Source organism: Podarcis cretensis (genome assembly GCF_951804945.1).
Source record: "Podarcis cretensis genome assembly, chromosome: 15".
In the NCBI taxonomy this organism is placed as follows: Eukaryota; Metazoa; Chordata; class Lepidosauria; order Squamata; family Lacertidae; genus Podarcis; species Podarcis cretensis.
In genome coordinates this window covers 21,035,712-21,057,326 of record NC_137185.1, presented here as the reverse complement: position 1 = coordinate 21,057,326, position 21,615 = coordinate 21,035,712, and the positions used below count along the sequence as shown (strand labels likewise).

Here is a 21,615-nt window from a genome sequence, read left to right as displayed (position 1 = left end):
CACACTGCCACAACCACATCCCAGGTCTGGAGCCATTAATGTGATGGAAGGTCACATCCCCTAGAACATCACCTGTGACTTGGGCCAATTGCAAAACAATGATACAAGCTGTACGCCATGGACTCAGTTCAGCCTACAGCTGTCACTCAAAGTTGGGAGTATCAGTTGTCAGCCATGTGGACCTTCTCTTGCCAAGGATGCAATCAAAATTTCAGACCGACAGAAACTGGAAATAATGAGGACTGAAGCATTCTATTCTTGGGCTTCTATCCAAAGTAGCCCCAGATATGTTTCTCTGTTACAAGGATTTTTCCTTCCCCAGTATGCCCCCTAAATCTGTTGGGTTTTCCCCAACACTTTGTAGAAGATTTGGGGAGGGCACAGAATATATGGCAGGGCAGGGAAAAGAAGCAGGAGAAGGAAGTTCCATTGCACAACTGTAGATACAGTGGTACCTTGGTTGTCAAACTTAATCCGTTCTGGGAGGTGTTCAACTACCGGAACAGTTTGAAAACCAAGGTGCGGCTTCCAATTGGCAGCAGGAGCTTCCTGCACTCAGTCGGAAGCCGCAGAAATTGCGTTGGACGTTCAGCTTCCAAAAAAAGTTCACAAACTTACTTCCAGGTTTGCACTGTTCGAGAGCAGATTTGTTCGGAAGCCAAGCCATTTGACAACCAAGGTACCACTGCACTTGCACTAACAGAAGGAAGGCACTGAATACCTCCTGCTGTATCCTGCGGTATTTTAATACATCCTTTGTAAGCATCCTAGCCTGGCTAACATAAGAAACAGCCCAGGATTCCTGCAACTGCTGAATGGAAACCAAAGCCATATGAGAATGCCATAATAAATTTATAGAGAACTTGGAAACCTTTATTAATTTTTGACACGTTAGACTGCACCCTTCAAAAGGTGTAAGAGGCTTAACTGAAATGTTGCAAAACTATATCAAATTGTACAGATTATGATTTGGGAAATGCATAGTGATATCCAACCAAGTCACATTCCGGTGACAATGGTGGGCTCATGTTACTTAAGAGTAATACTCTATTACGACTGCTGGATATTCTATGACTAGTGCTAGATATTACACATGGAATGAACAGGCGCTTTAAAAAAGGATTAAATTATAATTTATTATTTGTGATTGTAAAGAAAATTAAGTTACTTTTAAAAAATGTAAAAAGATTTGAGGGAGATGCAGCTTTGGTCTGAGCTGGGAAGGAATGAACACTGAGCCTTAAGCAGGCTTTATCCGGCACGGAGACAATTCAGCACCTGTTATTAACAAATGCTGACTCACCATATCTTTCTTCCTCTTACTCAGTCCCTTATGGATAGGGTTGGCAGACTCTGAACAAGCTTTATTGTCAAATGGAGTGGAGAAACAAAAGATTGCTATGCAGGGCATAAGCCTGCAGAATTGCAGGGCAGGAATCTCCTTATTAACTCATCTTTAACTCATAGAGCTGGAGGGAAACTATTCATACTGCTCCCTGAAGATCCTTCCTCTCAGCTTAATTCATGTCTTCACAAATTGAGCTTTGAAAAATTTCCACTTCTAAAGGGATAGAGCACAGCTCCCTCCCAGTCTCTCTCCCCGCCCCCGGCCCCAGATCTTCTTCTAGCATTACTAACCCAAACAACAAACGCCGCTCCAATACTCTGCAGCCAGGACAGAGAAATTGTCCCAACTGAATAACATTATTTGTTTACAATAAATTTGATTTCTCAGGTTGCAGAATTTACTTGTGTGTGGGTTTGTTTCAGCCATGGACCGTGGGATCCATACTTTAGATCAGGATAGATACCTCAGATCCAGGTTTCCTCGGAAGTCAAATTTCCCTCTTACTTCCTCGTGAAGATTCCATGGGACATACCTGAAAGACAGAATGAATTAGCTTCCCGTTTCAACGCTGGTTTCAGGGGTCAAGCAAGGAAATCAGCTGACTATCCCCACTTCACATCCCATAAATCTTTTAGAGCAACAATAGCCAACTGATGGTGTGTGAGGCGAATTGGGGCCCCCAAAGCAATTTTATCTAGCTGCTAGAGGCTTTGCAAAATAATAATAATAATAATAATAATAATAATGATGATGATGATGATGATGAAGTGTGGTAAAAAGTTTGCCAACAGTTTTGCTCTTTTGGAAAAGAAAACCAGTGATCAAGTTGTAAGAAACATAAACATTACTCTCCTATGAATTTTGTATGCAATATACATGCAACCCACTCGAAGAAGCTGTTAAGTCCTTAACACCAGGTGACATCAACTTTTAGTATGGAAATCAAGACAAGGGAGACGTCAAAAGGTGCACACAAAATGACTTATTAGCCCAAAGTTTATAAATCAGTTGTTCCCAAGGAAGGCTTAACAGGCAAATATTTATAACTGAAGAATGATGGGTGAATCTATCCATTTCTACTCCGTGTTGCAGATTTTTACCCATAACTGTAGTATTTTTGCATTAATCTGTTGATATTTTTTGAATCCTCTCAAAATATGTATTTAGTACGTATTTGTAGGCACATTTCTTTCAGAATACCTGTTTAAATACATACTTTTGGTATAACTTCCAAGAACAGCATCACAACATTTGGAGAAGTACAAACTCCAATGGACAGCTCATGTCTGATCAGTAAAAAAACTATGAACTGTTTTGTTTTGGAATTCACAGAGATTGGATTGCTTAAGCATCCCCTCTTTGAGGTCTTCTGTCTTTCTCTTCTTTTTGTGCACTGGAATCTTCCTTCCTTTCCTTTCCCAGCTCTATCACAAAGCCTGCCTTTTGGTGAGGGTGGTTGGCTTGTGTGACAACACACGCCCCCACAGTTCAGTGTCCCCAATTTAGAGAAGAGAATTTAAGGGAAGGGCTGTAGCTCAGTGGCAGAGCACATGTTTTGCAAGCAAAAAGGCCCCAGGCCTGGGAGAACTGCTTGTCTTAAGCCTTGGAGAGCCACTGCCGGTGTAGACATTGGTACAATTTCATGTGGGTGGCATGGAAAGGAAAAAAGGGGTAAAGGGTGGCAGAAGAGAGAAAGGGAGCAGCAGGAAGATATGTGGCCTCATACACATTGGGTACTTGGCCTTCAAAAGTTTATGCCAGTGGGAATGTGACCCTCAAAAGTGGGGGAGGTAATTCATCTCTGGTGTAGAGAGATGCCACAAAGCTAGATGCTCCGACTCTGTGTTAAGGCAGCTTCCTATCATGTCCCCATGAAGTCAACAGCTACAAACTGGACTGAGCCTGCAGTAAGGGCAGCACTTACGTCGTGAGGGTGTTCAAGCCGCAGGCCTTCATCTTAATCAAGCGGTCTTTCCAGTATTCACGGGGGATGCGGAAATAGTGCATTGAGCCTCCAAAGATGCGAAACTCCTTGCCCTCCAGCAAGAACTTAGAGTTCCTGGCCTGCAAGCCATGGATCCTGCCCCGCAAGCGCATGGGGACCAGGCCACTCCAGTTAAACCTAGAATGGGGGGAAAAGTTCAGGGGTAGCACAGCCAAAGTCAAGACATAGAGACTTCCTGGAAAGTGACAGCTAGTTTGACTTCTTGTCAAAGCGAGCTGGGGAACACTACCAAGTCAGATAACAGAGAAGGGTTGTATGGGTCTTTTAGGCACTCTTCGGTATAGTTCTTGCTGAAAAGGCAAGGCTGTGCCTGGGCCATGCTACTTTGAACTGCATGTTTAAAAACTAGCTCTTCAGGAAGATCAGGAAATAACCCTTGCCCCTTACATCCTGGTTTTATATGTACAAATAATTATACTGGATGGCAGGTGGTCCAAGGTTCACATAGTTAGTTAGCCCTCCAAGGATGGGATGCCAGCAGGGTGTGTGACCAAGATATATACAGACAGGCAAGCACACACACACATTTAGACAGCCAATCAGCAGATGAGCAGATGGCAACACGGGGCTGGTAGGAGAGGTTTCTCACCTCCTAGCCCAGAAATGGGAAGGGAAACCACACTCTTTTCTGCATTTGCCCCCAAGCACAGTACTGGGTTTCCCCCCTTCTCCTAGCTCAGCACTGCGATGAAAGCAAAAATGAAGCAGAAGAAGCAGGATCTTGCCATCTCAGTGCTGCAATGGAGAGGAAAGCCCCATCTACTCTGCAAAGGTCCTCTTCTCCCTAGGGAGACACTATTGCTAGGAGGTCTAAGAGCAGAGGGAGAAGAGGAGCCTTTGCATAGGGAGATTTTGCTAGAATCGGGCAGGCTGTAAGTGCCTTGGATAGCTGCATCTAGCATGTGTTATGGGTTCACCAACCCTGTTGTATGGATGATTATGATGATGATGTATACACACACACACAACTCAAGTCTAAGTTTGAACAATCTGTGACCCATCAGTCAGTCAGTTAGTCAGACAGACAGATTCTTACCCTTATGTTCCTCCAAAAGGTTACAGAATTGACCCTGCCTTATCCTCACAATCCTGTGAACTACATTACAGTGAAAGATAGTGTCTGGCCATAGGTAACCCAGTGAGTTCCATAGCTAAGGAAACATCCAACATGGTACAACACTGGTCCACCAAGGGCTGGACACACACACCCCTCCCCATCTTTTCAAGAATCCAAAATAGAAGTTTTTCTGAACCCTTAGTGAGCAATGTTCAGCTTTGGGGTGACGGTATTACTTATGTAACCTGGTGATCTAAATATGCAGTGTGGCTTATTACTCTTAAATGCAGGTAGATTTAATGGCCCGGCATCACAGGGCATAATGCAGTTGTGTGCACTTACATTGCCTCGAGCAGGAGATGCTCTAGAAGTATTACTTAGCAGATCAAAGATGTGCAGAGTCCTTGCTACATAGGAGAGAGGGGCTCTATGCAACGGGGGAGGGGGACTGCTGAGGACATGGGCATTGCAAGATACATTGAAGGACTCAGGGCACTCCATGATACAACCTGGGATAAATGCAAATTTATATGTAAGTATGCCTCTGGGAAATGAAGATGATGGGTGGCTGGCATCTCACCAGAATGGTGTTTTGCAGCACACCCAGTAGCCATAAAAGCAACATTTTTGCAGTCGTTGGTTTATTAAAGTATAAAAACAGGTGCAGGAGATCTGGGGCCTGGCTGAAGACTAGTTAAATTGGGATGAGAATTCCTCACACAGGTCACATTCACACCATGTATTTCAAACACTGTGATACTACTTTAAACAATCATGGCTACCCACAAAGAATTCTGGGAGGTGTGGTTTGTTAAGTGTGATGTGAGTTGTTAGAAGGCCCTCCAGACCCCTCCTAGAGCTACAACTCCCAGAGTTTCTTGGAAAGAGGGACTGATTGTTAAACCACACTGACTCTTGGTAGCTCTACAAAGGGAATAAGGAGGTCCCCTAACAACTTTCAACATGCTTAACAAACTATAGTTCTCAGAATTATTGGGCGAATATCAGACTTTTTATGAGTGCTTTAAATGAATGGTTTGATCATGGCCATAATGTTTTCTCACCACTTTGGTCACTGTTCACCTGCTTTCCTTTTTGCCTTCTTATTTGCCTTATCTGCCCACATCTTATTCATGCCACCCTGCCCACTGGCTTCCCAGTTCACGAAGCAAGTTGTCCAGTTTCTCCCATCTTGCCTGTCACCTTCTTCCCATTTCATAGATGCAAGAAACCTTTCGTTTTATTTTTCGCTCTGCACTCATTACTAGAAAACAACTTTTTATGATACTGGCTATGAAAGCATTTCCCAAACATGGTGCCTCCCAGCTGTTTTGGGCTGCAACTCCCACCAGGTCAGAAGACCATCATCCCCAAGCTATAATAATAATAATAATAATAATAATAATAATAATAATAATAAAAATAAAAATAAAAATAATAAAAATAAATAAAAATAAAAAGTCAGCTTGCAGTTGTAAGAGTACCATCTATCCAGGCTCCAGCAACATTGAGAAAGGCAGCTTGCAGCCCATGGAACAAGAAGACAGTTTTCAAAATGGCAGGCCTTTTCAAGTAGGTTAATGGGAACATTGTTTTCAGACTCCATATGTTTCAGTGATCTAAATAGGCCCAGATTCTGGCACTGCCAACCCATGAAAATACAGAGGGTGTGGTGGGAGTTTGAGTTCTGCCATGTTCATTTTCCTCACACAACCAAACAGTTTGCTTCGCCCCACTCCCACTTCATGAGACAATGAGATAATATTAGACAGCTAATACGGAACTTGGATATTGAAACAAAAAACTGTCTAGCTGTAATAATAGTATAGATAAGCAGGGATCCTGAGGGCTCCATACAGGCTTCCCCGTTTATACCACAGCATCAGGTGCTCTCTGGAAAATATCTTCTGAAAGAACCCACCAGATTGCCATCCAATGCAGCTCAAGGTGTTTATACAAGCACTTCCCTTAAGTATGCAGTGGATTCTCACTGGCAGTCCTTACAATGCCCTATAACAAAGCAGGGCATTCAGATTATCCCCACAGTGAAGAAATTTATGTTTGTGGTGGAGCTGAGATTTGAACCAGCGGCTTCCTACCACCCAACCGCCATTGAGATCAATGGAAATCACAGAGGCCACACACAACTGGACTGCCTGTGTGGGTTTCCCACTCCTCTCCACTCGCAGTTTAGTTCCTTGAATGTTACCTCCCAAGTGACGGTGGGAAGCAGCGTCAAGCATGCTCGCTGACTGTAAGCCAGGTATGGGGAACCTGTGGCCCTCCAGATATTTTTGAACTCCAGCTCTGGTCAGCCCCAGCAAGCATGGCCAAGAGTCGGATATTATGGGAGTTGGAGTCCAACAACATCCCCAACTCTACTATAAAGGGCAAATGAAAACTGAACTGGACAGATTCCAAAAATGCTTTCCCACCAGTTGTAGGAGAAGCCATAGAGGAAGTATTTACAGTGGTGACTGCATGGGTTGGGATCCTCTTTCCAGACAGAGGGAAAGGAAGACCTATACGTAGCGTTGTATCTGGCCTCCTAAATCTCAGGATCTCAAGTTGAACACCCACAACAGGAACAAGCTACACCATACAGTGCTAGACCCTGGACGATATATAAATACCGTTTCTAGGCTAAACACACAGGGTTTGGGGAGAGACATCACAATTCAGGGTAAAGGGGAAGAAGCCTCTCTCTTGCTGGCACAGTCTAGCGAAAGGAGACTAGCAAAGAGTAAAAAAGAAGCATTTGGTGAGGAAGGGATATGAGTTCTGAACTACAACACAGCATCAAGGAAACTAAATCTGAAACTTGGAAATCCTGACCACACAGATAGTATAGATAGTACCTCTGAACCTCCTCATCCCTACAGGCCTCCGAAACAACAGGCAGGCAGGGGATATACCTGGAAAAAGAAGTTCGCATTAAATGTGGCATGTCTGAATTGGGAGCTCCAGCAAGAAATGACAAGCTAGCATTCCCCGGTGATAAGTTTAAAGTCCAGCATTCCCAATGCTACACATTTTGCTGCTTTCCTTTTTAAAGGGATTGTTTCATCGGTGGTGCCACAACTCCAGGATTCCTTCTCCAGGGACATCCAGCAGACACCTTCTTGATGCATTTGCAGAGAAGCTGTCGAAATGCTTTTATGTACACAGGCATTTTGTCATTTTAATTCACTTGCCTCGCCGCTCACCCTGCTGCTGCCTTTCAGTGTTGGTTTTATTGATTGTCTGGCTGCTATTCCTAACCGATTTGTTTTACCAAAAATGCCAGAGGGTGCACGTGCAGAAAAACGGCCCACGGACTATATTAAATAAACAAATAAATAATAAATTAAGTTTGCCAGTTCGGGTTCAGGCTGGGGCCTCTGCCAAAGCATGAGAAACAATGGGCTGGATCCAAACTTAGTCATGTTTAGAGGAGATGCACAGAAATAAATGGCACTTAAGTCCCATTCTCCATAATGTTTCATTGGACAAGACGTGATTGCTATGCAAGCAGGGCGTGAGGAAAAATCACTTAAGTCAGATGTACAAAAAATAAGCTGATCATGTAGCCACAAAGTAAGCAACACCACCAGTCTAATTTGTTTTTTGTTATATATTTCCTTATCCCCTTCTGTTTTGCGCAATATATTGCCTGATTTAGATCTGCCCCCAGCTGAAATACATGTAATAGTTACCCTTTCCTATCCTATTTTACTCTCTTTCTATTGTCTGTTGAAAACTTTTAGATTTGAAGTCCCGTAAAGGCAGCAACCTGGTTTGGTGGCGGTGTTTTGTTCTTGTGCTACTATTAGCAACCTCCTACCTGGTATTGTGTGGGAATTCTAAGAAACAAACAAAAAGAATCAGTGAGGTTTTGACATCCGGGGTAAAAATCAGTGCAGTTTGGAAAGGCTGAACCCACCATCTTGATTCAAAATGGCCTCCAGTTGTATCCAAACACAGATGCAAACCTGCTCCTCAGTCCCAAGAACCATCATGGAAAAGTTGGTTATAGTATCTTTACGAGGTATACGGATGCATAGTGAACATGCAAGCAACTTTCCAAAATATACAGCAGATTTTAAGCTGGGATGGTCAAATAGCAGCTTGCAGACTGGATCCGAGATCCATCAAGTAGTCCTAGCTGAGTCAGAACAAACTGCCCACTGTTCAAACAAGTGTTTTGAACACTTTTTTTAAAAAGGTCAGGAAGGGCAAGTCTGTTTCCAAAAGTATGAGGACCTACCCTCAGCAGGCCACTCCCACTTTGTACAATGCAAAGGGAAGAACCACACAGCATAAATAATAGGCTTAGTCAATTGTTACTTTGGACAAGAAACTCTCTGTAACCTCCAAAGTGACTGACTTATGCTTTCTACTTACACGAGGGAGCATTTAGCAGAACTGTGGGTTTTATAAAGGCTTCTGCTCACCTTCCAGGAGACACAGAGCAAAAATAAACACGAAGCAGCAGAATCTCAGCACAATTAAAGCACATCAAACCATTACTTTATCTCTCTCTCTCTCTCTCTATATATATATAGCAGGTGTTTGGAAGGGGGGTGGCATATGGTTTTCCCACCTTTCAGGATCCAGAAGTTTCCCAAATACTGTAGTCCAAGCCCCATAAGAACAGACACCCAAAAATCCCTGCAGAGATGAAACACCCTCAGGAGAGCTAAAAAGATACACCTGCAAAGAGCGGCTTCAAAGTCAGGTGGGATCCAGGACACAGAATGAGTTATGGGGACAGGCTTGTCATCCATCAGCGCTTTGATGGATATATATCTAAAAGCAAAACAATCCCCCACCCACCACACTAGCAGCACCAAGGCTGACATGAGCTACTATTAGCCTGACACAGGAACTGATTTATAGCTCTGGCGATCCATCTTTCCTTGCACATTACTTTTTATGATCGACAAGGAGTGGTTGTATTATGTGTAGCGCTTATTTTAAAGCCTTTAAATCATATCCCGCTAGATATGGCATCACTCTCCAGTAATGCCCACCCCCCCCCACTCCCACAGCCACCCCACTTGAAGTCTGCTTAGGAAAAATTTCCCCTGGCAGTGACTGCCTCAGCAAAATTCTGGCTTTCTCTTTGTTTCTGTGCTATGAGATCCCAGCTCTTACTCGGTAAAACACCCACAGGGACACATGAACATCCCCAAACCAGTCTCTTGTCGTCTCTCCCATTCCATCTTTAATCTGTATTTATGGGTTATTGTTATTTTTTAATGCTATTGCATTTATATCCCTCCTTTTCCTCTACAGAGCTCAAGACGGCATACATAGTCCTCCTCCCCATTCTATCCTCAAAACAACTCTGTGGGGTGGGTTGGCCTGAGAGTGAGTAACGTGGGATGCAATCGGATTTTCGGCGTTTCAAAGGATAGGGAGAGGAGAAAGTGTGTGGCAGCAGTAGGAGCAGAATGTCACATAGGTGAGGATGAATTGAAGGGGACTTGAGGGGTTCACAAGCCACATTGAGCTAAGATATGGATGGGCCCTAATACTCGGCAGTGGATCCTACCACCACCACCCCACCACCACCACCCGGGACATAACATCACAGATTACCGTAATTCTTACTTAAACTCCTGTAAACCTTGACAAGAATATACATTACATTTAAAGGCCTTATTAAAAACCCATCTCCCCACTGACCTTAGGGCTATGTTTATTACTCAACTTTAACAGGTCACAGATAAGAATAGCTGTGACAGCGTTCTTTGGAGGATCTACAAGCAAGAGATGATGACAGGCAGACAAGAAAGAGTCTGAGCTGGTTGGAAGATGACTCTGGAAGAGGAAGAATTAAGAAGCAGGACAGAACTGGCTCCTGCAGGAAGAAATATGTGCTGATATTTGTACACACGCACACCAACCAATCTCCCTAAGGAGGTGCATCTGCGTAAGCAGATTTATGCTCACAGATCCCTTGCTGAATCAGGAGCAGTAGGCACAAATCAGGTATGCACCTCGATATATGTACCTGAATGAGGTTGCAGCATTGATAAGGAACTTGGCAGCATTGGTGAGGAACTTGTGGCCCTCCGGATGTTGCTGGACTACAACTCCCATCATCCTTGACTAGCAATCATTCTGGCTGAAGAGGCTGATGGGAGTTAGGAGTCCAGGGACATCTGAAGAGCCACAAGTTCCCCACCCTGGGATATGAACTATATGGCTCTGAATGGGACTCTTACAAAAGTTCAAATGTGCATCCCCACCAATGATCTCAAGCAACTACTCACACAATGTTCTTGGGAGAACTGCAGTAGGTCAGACTGAGCCATATGCTAGATTGCATTGCTAGCAGCCTCTCTATGTTCCCATTCTACTTATGAGCAATAAACTTCTCTAGCCAGCAACCAGGTCCCATGAGTCTCCAGGTCTTAAAAAGGAGACAGCTAGCAAATTATTTTAATAAAAAGGGGTGGGGAGAACTGGAAGGATGAATGCAGTTTAATGCTTTCACCCAGAAATGAAGGTAGGGCAACTCTGTGCAGCCTAGAAGGCTGGAGTAATGGGCAGGAACCCAACTTTTTCTGCTTTTATCACTTTGCAAACCCCCATCTACATTGATGGAACTAAATCGACATCAGCCTATTTTGCCTCAGGCTCAATTCTGCCCTTTTCTAGTAGCAGATGGCAGGTTTAGAAAGGCTATCTGCTACTTCATAAAATCACAGCATTGTTTGTTTTAGAATTGCTCTTTGTTTCTTTGTGTGCATGCCCTGTTTCCTAGATTCCTTCATGCTCGCTTTGCTGCTTTGTTTGCACTGTGCAGGGTCAATGACAGATATTGTCTACACCTTGCTGGAGAAGATAGTGCTTTGTTTGTACCTCACAAAGCGATAACAAATTAACGACATTACATTACTACTGCTCTTGCTAGGCTTTTAGTGGTGGCTGGGGGAGTAATTAAAACATGTGGGCTCTGAACAGCACCAAATCTGCCAGACGTTAGAGCTCCAAACAACAATACTAGCCTCTACTTTGTAGTGGACCAGCCTCCTATTTAGCAGCTCACCTGCAGGTGACCAGAAATTTCACATAGGTGACTGAGTGGGCTGGTGCAGGAGGGACAGGTCATTCCATCCCTCCTCTATCCATCCTTTTGGTAGAAGACTCATTGTTTACGAGCCTGCTAAGATGCTGCCTTTCTATGCTGGTGGCCAACACAAGCTACCAGTCTTTTAGCAAGTTAATTTGTGATCCCATTTACAAGGCTGTTACATATTTTTAAATGAAAGTTTTATACATCACATAGAATTGTTCACCTGGCAGAACATGTATAAAACAAGGGAGAGAAATGGGGTATATTCTGGGAAACCCAAAGGGTTGTGTCGCATGCCAATCCATCCAAATGTGTCTTCAGTATAAACCATAGCTTGCTTGTCCTGTAAACAGTATCCCAAAGGAAACAGAAAGCTTACAAGCATTCTACAACTGCCCATAGCTTTATCCGAGGGCTGAATTACACTTTAGTCTTGATATTTTGTAAAACCAGATGCCAAGTCATACAAAAAAGATTGTGTGTGTCTGTCAAGCAAGAGCAGGTGAAAAGGACGTCATGGGGGGGGGGGGGCACTACTGAAAGGATACCAGAAATAGCAGGATGACACAGGGCCCCAGTATGCCAATGTTTCAAAATGAAGAGCAAGTGGCAGTCTTTAGTACACAGATTTCTTTCTATCACCTCTGCTACCTAGAAAGTTATAAAATCTCAACCATGTCGGTTCACTGCTAGCACTGAACATTGTGCAGCTAGGGAACAGATTATTATAAACCCACATAAAACAACAAAGGAGCATAAACTATCAGATCATAAGTAAGCAAAGACACCCCTCAATCAGCAGTCTTTTCTCCCACAACCACAATGGTAAGGGGGGGCTGTCTCTTTGGAGCCACATACACAATCACACCCTTCAGGTTAATTTAAGGCAGAATACCTACCACCATAACCTAATAATGTTGCTTAGAGTCACACTCTATAAGCATAATGTGAAAGAGAGAGGGGGGGAAATCCTCTCCTATTCCCCAATGTGATCATCAAAATGGAACAGCAGCTCGTCAACAGGTCTGATAATCAAGAAGTTTCTCTTCCTTAATTTATAACTAGTATCTTGTAAACTTTGACTTGACCTTGCGTTTGGCACTACCTAGCGAAGTGCTCAGCCCAGCCCAGCTTCATGCAGCCTCACAGTTTAGGGGAGTCAGAACCATAAAACAATGAGATAAAACAATAAATTAAAACAACAAAACGAAGCACTAAAAGGAGTTAAGAAATAAAATGGAAGAGAAGATAAAAACAAATGCTAAGGGTTGGTTACAGAGCAGAAACTTGCCTTCGAGTTGGCCTTACAGCTCAAAAGCCTGCTTCAAGCATTCAGCAGTGCACTAACATCTGAAGTGTATTTAATCTGAGACACACACCAGGAGAAACTGACTGCTTGCATTACCTGGTTGGCAGTTTCTAGAAGATCAGCCTGAATTGTATATGTCTTGTTTATGTGGGATTTTTCTAGGTTTGACTTGGGTTAAAGCTGATCAAGACTGCAATCCTAGACACACTTGAAGCTCCACTTCTTGAACTTCACACATGGGGTACCTGTGGTCGTCTGGATGTTGTTGGTCCCCAATTTCCCTTAGCGTCAGTCAACAAGGCAAAGGATGGGAATCAGAGTCCAACAGCATCTGCACAGCCACAAGTTCCCCACCACTGCACCAAGTAAATACGTTTAGGTTTGTGCTGCAAGTTTTATAGTGACACAGTAAGTGATCATGTAAACCGCAAAATGCAGCTATTCATGACCTAAAAAGAAAAATGCATTCATGTACAATAAACCAGTACATTTCCTCTCACCGGCTGCCAGACAACCACTTGAGAAATATTGCTTGTCTCTTTAAACATGCTGATGCACCGGAAGGATATAAAGCTGCTGAGATGCCAAACCTTTCACCAGTCCCTTCGCTCCCCTTCCTTCCCTGCCTACTGTTGATAGAACTGAAGTCCTACTTGTTACACCAGACAGGAGAGGAGAGTGGGCTAAAAGGCCAGTGCAGGATCAATGTGAGGAATATAGTCAAAAGAGGAGATTAGAGACCAAAAAGGATTGGATAAATTCATGGAGTATACGGCTATCAATGTCTACTAGCCCCACAAAAGCTATGTTCTACCTCCACTATCGAAGACAGTATGCTTCTGAATACATTGCTGGGAATCACCAGTGGGAAGAATGCTGTTGTTACTCAGGTTTCCCACAGGCTTCTGGCTGGTCACTGTTAGAAAAGGATGCCGGACAATATCAGCCACTGACCTGATCCAGCAAGATTCTTCTTATGTCCAGGGGGTTGTAGCCAAAGTAGCACTAAGTTGCTGGTTTCATCAATGCTAGGATTTCTCAGTGCACAACAGAATATTCTCCCTCCCTCTTTCCTAGTCCTGAATCTATTATGAGTTTTCCCCAGCCCTGGATAGCAGATCTGGGTGGAGGGGACATGCAAGGGTAATGCTAGGACTGGAGGGAGAGACAGAGTTAGTCTAATTGAACCAGTGGTGATTCTTGCAAATGCACAGCTAATTAGTTGAGCACCGCCTTTAATGTTTAAAAGCAACAGGATCCCTGGGCTGCATTGTGGCAACTCCGTGTTGCTGTATGGAAACAAGTGTCTTGTAACAATGAAAGGCAGCCTTTTATCTAACAATGAACCTGGTAGCCATAGGTGACAAGGAGTTCTCTGAAGGCCAGTGAGCGAGTTGGTCGTTCCATCCAGCCTGCTTAGAAGGTAATGTTTTACTAGCCTGCTAAGAAGCCACTAGTCTACATTTCCATGCTAGCCTCAGAAGGCAGGAGTGTGCTTCCCCTTTTCTATGGAAATGCAGGCTATTAGTCTCTTCTTAGGCTAGTGAACATTTTAATTTATTTATTTTTTAAGGCTAGTAACTTTTGTGGGTTTCCTTTTAAGGCTGCATAAGGAGTCTTGCAGGGACGTGGGTGGCGCTGTGGGTAAAACCTCAGCGCCTAGGACTTGCCGATCGCATGGTCGGCGGTTCGAATCCCCGCGGCGGGGTGCACTCCCGTCGTTCGGTCCCAGCGCCTGCCAACCTAGCAGTTCAAAAGCACCCCCGGGTGCAAGTAGATAAATAGGGACCGCTTACCAGTGGGAAGGTAAACGGCGTTCCGTGTGCTGCGCTGGCTCACCAGATGCAGCTTGTCACGCTGGCCACGTGACCCAGAAGTGTCTGCGGACAGCACTGGCTCCCGGCCTATAGAGTGAGATGAGCGCACAACCCTAGAGTCTGGCAAGACTGGCCTGTACGGGCAGGGGTACCTTTACCTTTACCTTTAAGGAGTCTTGCACCTTGCAGAAGTGGGAGGTTACTGGAAAACTATTTTTTTATTATTATCAAAAATTGCACTGGTAGTAATCTAAGTGAGGAGCTGGATTGCACCCAATGGCCAGAGTCACCCATATAACATTAGAGACAAAAGGCTCTTCCTACATGCATGCCAAGAGCCTTTGGGCAATCAGGTTGTTTCCTGACTGAACACAAGGAAGAGCTGTGCATGCAAAAGGCCCTTTCTTGCTTGGCCAGTGGGCACAATCCCAGACTCTCTCATATGTTCAGTGCTGTACATGTGTCATGTGTAAACATGGCTCACTATCTTCCTGTTATAATGATTTACAACTTCTCAGAGTTCTTAAGACTGAATTTGTGTCCTGTAAACTCTTGAGCTGTGTACATGGCATACATTTAAAGCACATCCCCCACCCACCCCAAAAATCCTGGGAAATGCAGCTTACCCTTCACAGTGCTACAACTTGCCAGCACCCTTAAGAAACTACAGTTCCCAGGATTGCTTGGGGGTTGGGGTGTGCTTTAAATGCCTTGGTCTTGAGCTAAGGAGAGAGGTAATGTGAATCTTTGATGGAGGGCTGCAGGGGCAAACTGCCTAGAAAAGCACAATCAATCAAGCCAGGCTGCTTACAAATGTTCCAATATTTCAGATGAGAACAGGGACACACTCATATCGCTGTTAACACTCACCCACCCTTCTGCATATTGCTAAGAGTTCCTTCTTCCTCTCTGAACTTGTTTACCTTGAAATTGCCCATCTGACACTGACTTAAGAGGATGGAGGAAGTTTCTCATTTTGGTTAAAGTTATACTAGAAAGCTTTGAGTTCTCTCTCCTATGATTCTCAAAAAGAACTAAAGTACACTGGAGAGCACCTTCCTGTCTATGTATGTGCCCTGGAGTGACTATACATGCCCCAGTTCAAAGATTTAATGGTTAGAGACCAGGGTACAGGCAGCAAGCTTGAGAAATTGCAGATGGACCTTCTCAGACATTTTTTAAAATGCAGTTTAGTACACCATGTTTTTAATAAGTCACCCGTAAAATCAACTCCCATCGTTCTTCACCACTGACCTTGCTGGCATGGGCTAATGTAATATCTTTGCCCAACCTGACGCTCAAACCCACAACCCTGAGATTTAGAGTCTACCACTCTACTGACTGAGCTAACCCTTCAGGCTCTGCTGAATAGGGGCCACTGGAGAGAATTGCTGATTTCTGAACCAACCAGCTGGTCATTTCTAGTCAGTTGACAAACGTACCTGTCAATTAATATGGTTGTGTACAATTCTGAAGGGAACTAGACTCGCAGATGTCCTTAGAGAAGTTCTGCAAAATAGGTCCTGCAACTTGGGGTGCTTTTTTTTTTTTCTATCTCTAAGATCATTAGAGCAGTTTGATTTGCAGAGACAGAGCATGTGAACAGGAAAAGCTTCATGATAGCCATCTTCAAATACCTAAAGGGCTGTCACATGGAAGATGGAGCTAGCTTGCTTTCTCCTGTTCTGGAGGGTAGGACCTGAACTTCAAGTTACAAGAAAGGAGATTCCCACTAAATGTCAAGAAGAACTTTCTGATGGGAAGAGCTGTTCGGCGGTGGAACTGACTCCCTTTGGAGGTGGTGGCCTCCCCTTCATTGAAAGGTTTTTAGCAGAGGTTGGATGGCCATCTCTCATGAATGAGCTAGTTGTGCAGGGGGCTGGACTAGATGACCCCTGGTTCCAGTCCAACTTGTCCAATTCTATGAACAACCTTGCAAGGTAGATTCACTCTTTATACCTAAAGCAACCTTACGCTGTATATAATTTGGAAAGGTGGGGGGAGGCAAAAATGGGGGGCAGAGGACCATGGTGAAAACATGTTCCATTGAAGGTGTGTGGGGGCCACCCTAGGAGTAAAAGAGGAGAAGCCTGGATTTAACCCCCTCCCACTAGAATGGGGCTGGGAGGAAGAGGGATGAAGGGTCTATGGGCGCTCCAAAGGGTGGATGGAATGGGGGGGTCTTTTGCCCATACATGGGCATGGGCGGAGCCCTCCTAGGGGAAGGGCGGGGCTAGGCCGGCAGGAGGCGGAGCCAGATTAGCATATCGCGTCCAGGCCCCGCCCCCTCCTCCTCAGCGGCTCCTCTCACCTGCTCAGCACGACGATGGCCAACACCAGCAGGAAGGCGCCCGCGAAGAGACGCCGCCGCCGGCGCCCCCCGCAGCTCCACATGCTTTGGAGGCGGCCCGGCGCAGTCCTGGCTCCGTTACCAGGGACTCCGACTGGCGCTACCATTGGCGGCGCCGTTACTAACACGGGCGCCTCCCATTGGAGGGAGGGAGGCTCCTTCGCTCGGTTGTCGTTGGCCGCCGCCGAAGCGCCGAGAGCGAAGGGCGGGAGCGTCGGCCCGGTCCCTCCAGGCGATTGGCCGGTGTCGCGCCGCGGGAGGCGGGACCAGTCTATCGTTCCTGATTGGGCGGGCGTTCCCCCGTCGATCATGCTTCGCTCTCTGCATTCTAAGGCTCCCGCTCTCCCACCTGTTCCCCCTCGCGAGCGCCTTAGCCTGGCGAGGTGCCATGCCGTGCAAAAGGCAAAGGGGCGGGGTGGAGAGAAAGCGATGCTGGAGCTCTGCACATGCTCAGAGGCTGAGCGAACCTGGGCAGCCGGCTTGCCCGTTGGCAGCTGGCCGCCTCCAAGCTCAGAAGTGGAGCTGGACTTAGCAGGTCACTCTTCTTTGGGGGTAGCTGCCGGAGTGCACTTTGCACATGCTCAAAGGCTCCGTGCACCTGGGCAGTTGTCTGCCAACATGCTGGACTGAGCAGGTCACTCTCCCTTGGGGATAGCTGCCGGAGTGCACTTTGCACATGCTCAAAGGCTCCGTGCACCTGGGCAGTTGTCTGCCAACATGCTGGACTGAGCAGGTCACTCTCCCTTGGGGATAGCTGCCGGAGTGCACTTTGCACATGCTCAAAGGCTCCGTGCACCTGGGCAGTTGTCTGCCAACATGCTGGACTGAGCAGGTCACTCTCCCTTGGGGATAGCTGCCGGAGTGCACTTTGCACATGCTCAAAGGCTCCGTGCACCTGGGCAGTTGTCTGCCAACATGCTGGACTGAGCAGGTCACTCTCCCTTGGGAATAGGTGCTGGAGTGCACTTTGCACATGCTCAAAGGCTCCGTGCACCTGGGCAGTTGTCTGCCAACATGCTGGACTGAGCAGGTCACTCTCCCTTGGGGATAGCTGCCGGAGTGCACTTTGCACATGCTCAAAGGCTCCGTGCACCTGGGCAGTTGTCTGCCAACATGCTGGACTGAGCAGGTCACTCTCCCTTGGGAATAGGTGCTGGAGTGCACTTTGCACATGCTCAAAGGCTCCGTGCACCTGGGCAGTTGTCTGCCAACATGCTGGACTGAGCAGGTCACTCTCCCTTGGGGATAGCTGCCGGAGTGCACTTTGCACATGCTCAAAGGCTCCGTGCACCTGGGCAGTTGTCTGCCAACATGCTGGACTGAGCAGGTTCGTCTCCCTTTGGGCAGGCGCTGAAGTACACTCTGTATGATGCTGCGAGTGGCTGGGCAGCTGCCTGCCCTTTGGCAGATGGTTGCCAGCACAGTTCAGAAGTTGGGTTGGAGCAGGCGACTCTCCTCTGGCATTGGTTGCAGCGGTGCATTTTTCACCTGCTTAGGAAACATGGGCCCGACTGGAGAGGGCGACTTTTCATTCCGGTGGTTGCAGGAGTGTACTCTGTACAGGCTCAGCAGCACCCTCTTTATCAACACCATCAACGCAGTCCTGCTAAACAGGTTTATTAAGGCAGAGCTTTGAGGGACATACACACCTGGGTGACTCAACAGAATTGACTGATAAGCTTTTCTTGGATAAGTCAGGAAATTGCAAGCGAGGGGCTGGGATGTAGCCCTCATGCACACAGAAAGCTAGCATAGAAACCCTCACCGTTATGTGCTAGATTTCTCCATGTACAGAGTTTTTTATGCGAGTGTGTGTGGATTCGGGCATATGCACAGGGAAAACATTCAGATATGCAAACCCTTAGCTCCAGTCTGAAACCGTATCTTATCAGAAAAGCTGCTGCTACTTGATTTCCTGTGTTGCTACTGAGTAATCTTAGACTCTGAACTTAATAGTACATCCCATCCCTGCCTTTTTGAGATGTTTCCTAGTTCACCTCAAAGTATGGTAAACCAACTCTGCTGCATTTGGGGCCCTGAATTTTTGACCCCTATCCTCCCTTGTTGGCAATGCTGTTGATTTCTTCTATTTAAACAAAGTACAGTGGTACCTCGGGTTAAGAACTTAATTTGTTCCGGAGGTCCGTGCTTAACCTAAAACTGTTCTTAACCTGAAGCACCACTTTAGCTAATGGGGCCTCCTGCTGCCGCCACGCCATCGGAGCACGATTTCTGTTCTCATCCTGAAGCAAAGTTCTTAACCGGAGGCACTATTTCTGGGTAAGTGGAGTCTGTAACCTGAAGCGTCTGTAACCCGAAGTACTACTGTAATCCCTGCTACGTAGGAAGTGTACAGTACTTAGGATGGCAGGCCCTTTGGTTATCCTGCCAGAATTATGAACAAAGGTAAGGTAAAGGTAAAGGACCCCTGGAAGGTTAAGTCCAGTCAGAGGCAACTATGGGGCATGACGCTTATCTTGCTTTTCAGGCCAAAGGAACTGGCATTTGTCAGAATATAAGGAGAGCCCTAGCTGGATCAGGCCAATGGACCACCTAGTCCAGCATCCTCTTCTCACAGTGGCCCAATAGATGCCAGTGGAAAAACGGCAAGCAAGGCCAGAGTTCAATAGCACTATCCCCTCCTGTGGTTTCCACCAACTGCCATGCAGAAATATTCCTGCTTCTGACTATGGAGAAAGAACCTAGCCATCATGACTAGTGGTACATTTTCCAATTCTAATTACACTCATTACAAAATAGCTCAAAACTTTAAATATAGAAAGGTAGAAAATTTCTCATTGCAGAAAACCCTGCTAGTGATGTTACAATAGTCTTTCAGATACCATATAAATTAACTCCAGTCCTTTTGGAATACTTGAACTTGCTGGTTTCAGATTTTTCCTGTCAGCTTCACCAGTTCTGCAAAGTCCATCATCTTCATCTGCCACTCTTCTTTTGCTGGTACTTCTTGTTGTTTCCATTTTTGGGCCAAGAGAATTATTGCCGCAGTTGTTGCATACAGAAACAGTCTTGTATCTTCCCTTGGTATCTCTTCACCCACTATACCCACTAAAAAGGCTTCTGGTTTTTTAACAAAAGTATTTTAAAACATTTTCTTTAACTCCTTATATATCGTTTCCCAGAAAGCCTTTACCTCTTTGCAAGTCCACCACATGTGGTAAAAGATACCTTCCTTTTCTTTGCATTTCCAGCACTCATTACCGTATTTTTTGCTCCATAAGACGCACCTAGTTTTTAGAGGAGGAAAACAAGAAAAAAAATATTCTGAATGGAACAGTGGACGTATGATTTTTGTGGTTCATGCTGTGGCCACAGACATGATCTGATGGTGAATTTGGGGTGACCCAATGCAAAAATCCTGAGGATCCATGTGGATCCATGCTTTGTAACCATGTTTTTGCACCATTGCGGCCCCACGCAACAGTGGGTTCGTGATTTTTTTGGTGCAGGCTGTAGCCATGGACATGCTATGAGATCTGATGGTGAATTTGGGGTGACCCAACGCACAAATCCTAAGGATCCATGGGCTTTTACCTCCCCGCTCCCAGGCAGCCTCCTAGCATCCCTTATCTCTCTTCTGATCCCACCGATCAGCTGTTTCCTTTCAACACTCCCTGCCCTAGTTTGCCTTTGCATCTTTTCCTTAGTTGGAACAGTTTTTTGCTCCTCCTTTTCTTCTAATTTCTCTCCTTATTGCTTTAGTCTTCCTGTTTCCCCCCTTGGCAAGTTTGCTGTCTTTACATCACCCCTCCCAGGCAGCCTCCTTTATCTCTAGCATCCCTTATCTCTCTCCCCAATCAGCAGCTTTGTTTCCACACCCACTTCCCTCTTTCAGAAAATAAGAGCACGATCTGCTTTTTGCCCCTGGGCAATTCGGCTCCAGGAATCATGCATTTGCTCCATAAGATGCACAGACATTTCCCCTTACTTTTTAGGAAGAAAAAAAGTGTCTTATGAAGTGGAAAACACAATAGTTCTTGTCTTCTACACAATTTGCCCGGCCTTTTAAAGCCATCCACTTTCATGGCCATCCCTGCCTCCTGTGGGAGGGAATTCCACAGTTTAACTATGTGTTGCGTCAAGAAGCACTTCATTTTATGTGCCCTGAATCTTCCAGCATTCAGCTTCATGGGATGTCTCCCGAGTTCCAGGAAGGAAAAACCTTTTCACTATCTGCTTCCTTCATGCCGTGCATAATTTTATGAACTTCTGTCATGTCACCTCTTGCCAAATTTTCTCTATACTAAAAAGTCTCAGACACTGCAACCTGGCCTCTTAAGGGAGTCACTTAAGGTTATAAAGCTCTTTCTTGCAGTGGCGTAGCGTGGGTTGTCAGCACCTGGGGCAAGGCAAGTAATTTGCGCCCCCTAACCCGTGGATTTTAGCAGGGGGCAGAGAGCTGCGAGTGCGAGCACCCCCCCAGATGTTGCGCCCGGTGCGGCCGACCCCCCCTGCACCCCCGCTACACCACTGCTTTCTTGTACAGAGCTCTTCTCCAGACTCTCTGAGTGTCTAGAGAAGCTATTTGGGGATATACCCTGCAATGGCAACAAGGTAGGAAGTTTGGTGTGGCCAGTTCCGCAGTTGCGAATGGACTGTTGTGGAATGCAATGGTGCTGTCCTAAGGCAGCCATTCCAGAAA

At 45.7% G+C, this 21,615-nt stretch overlaps 1 protein-coding gene across 2 annotated transcripts in view; it reads right to left on the bottom strand.

Annotated features, from left to right (window-relative positions):
• Positions 1–17,296, bottom strand: part of GLB1L2 (galactosidase beta 1 like 2) — a 64,244-nt gene extending 46,948 nt beyond the window's left edge. Inside the window, exons 1-4 of one of the 2 annotated variants that reach the window (XM_079954526.1) lie at positions 16,914–17,296; positions 7,269–7,325; positions 3,273–3,470; positions 1,812–1,880 (exon numbers count right to left, since the gene is read on the bottom strand). In XM_079954526.1, the coding sequence (XP_079810652.1) occupies positions 1,812–1,880; positions 3,273–3,470; positions 7,269–7,325; positions 16,914–17,263 (674 nt within the window). In that variant the 5' untranslated portion in view covers positions 17,264–17,296. Of the gene's footprint in view, positions 1–1,811; positions 1,881–3,272; positions 3,471–7,268; positions 7,326–8,843; positions 8,927–16,913 lie in introns of those variants that run through there. The other variant, XM_079954527.1, reaches the window with a different exon arrangement.
• Between the last annotated feature and the right edge of the window lie 4,319 nt (positions 17,297–21,615).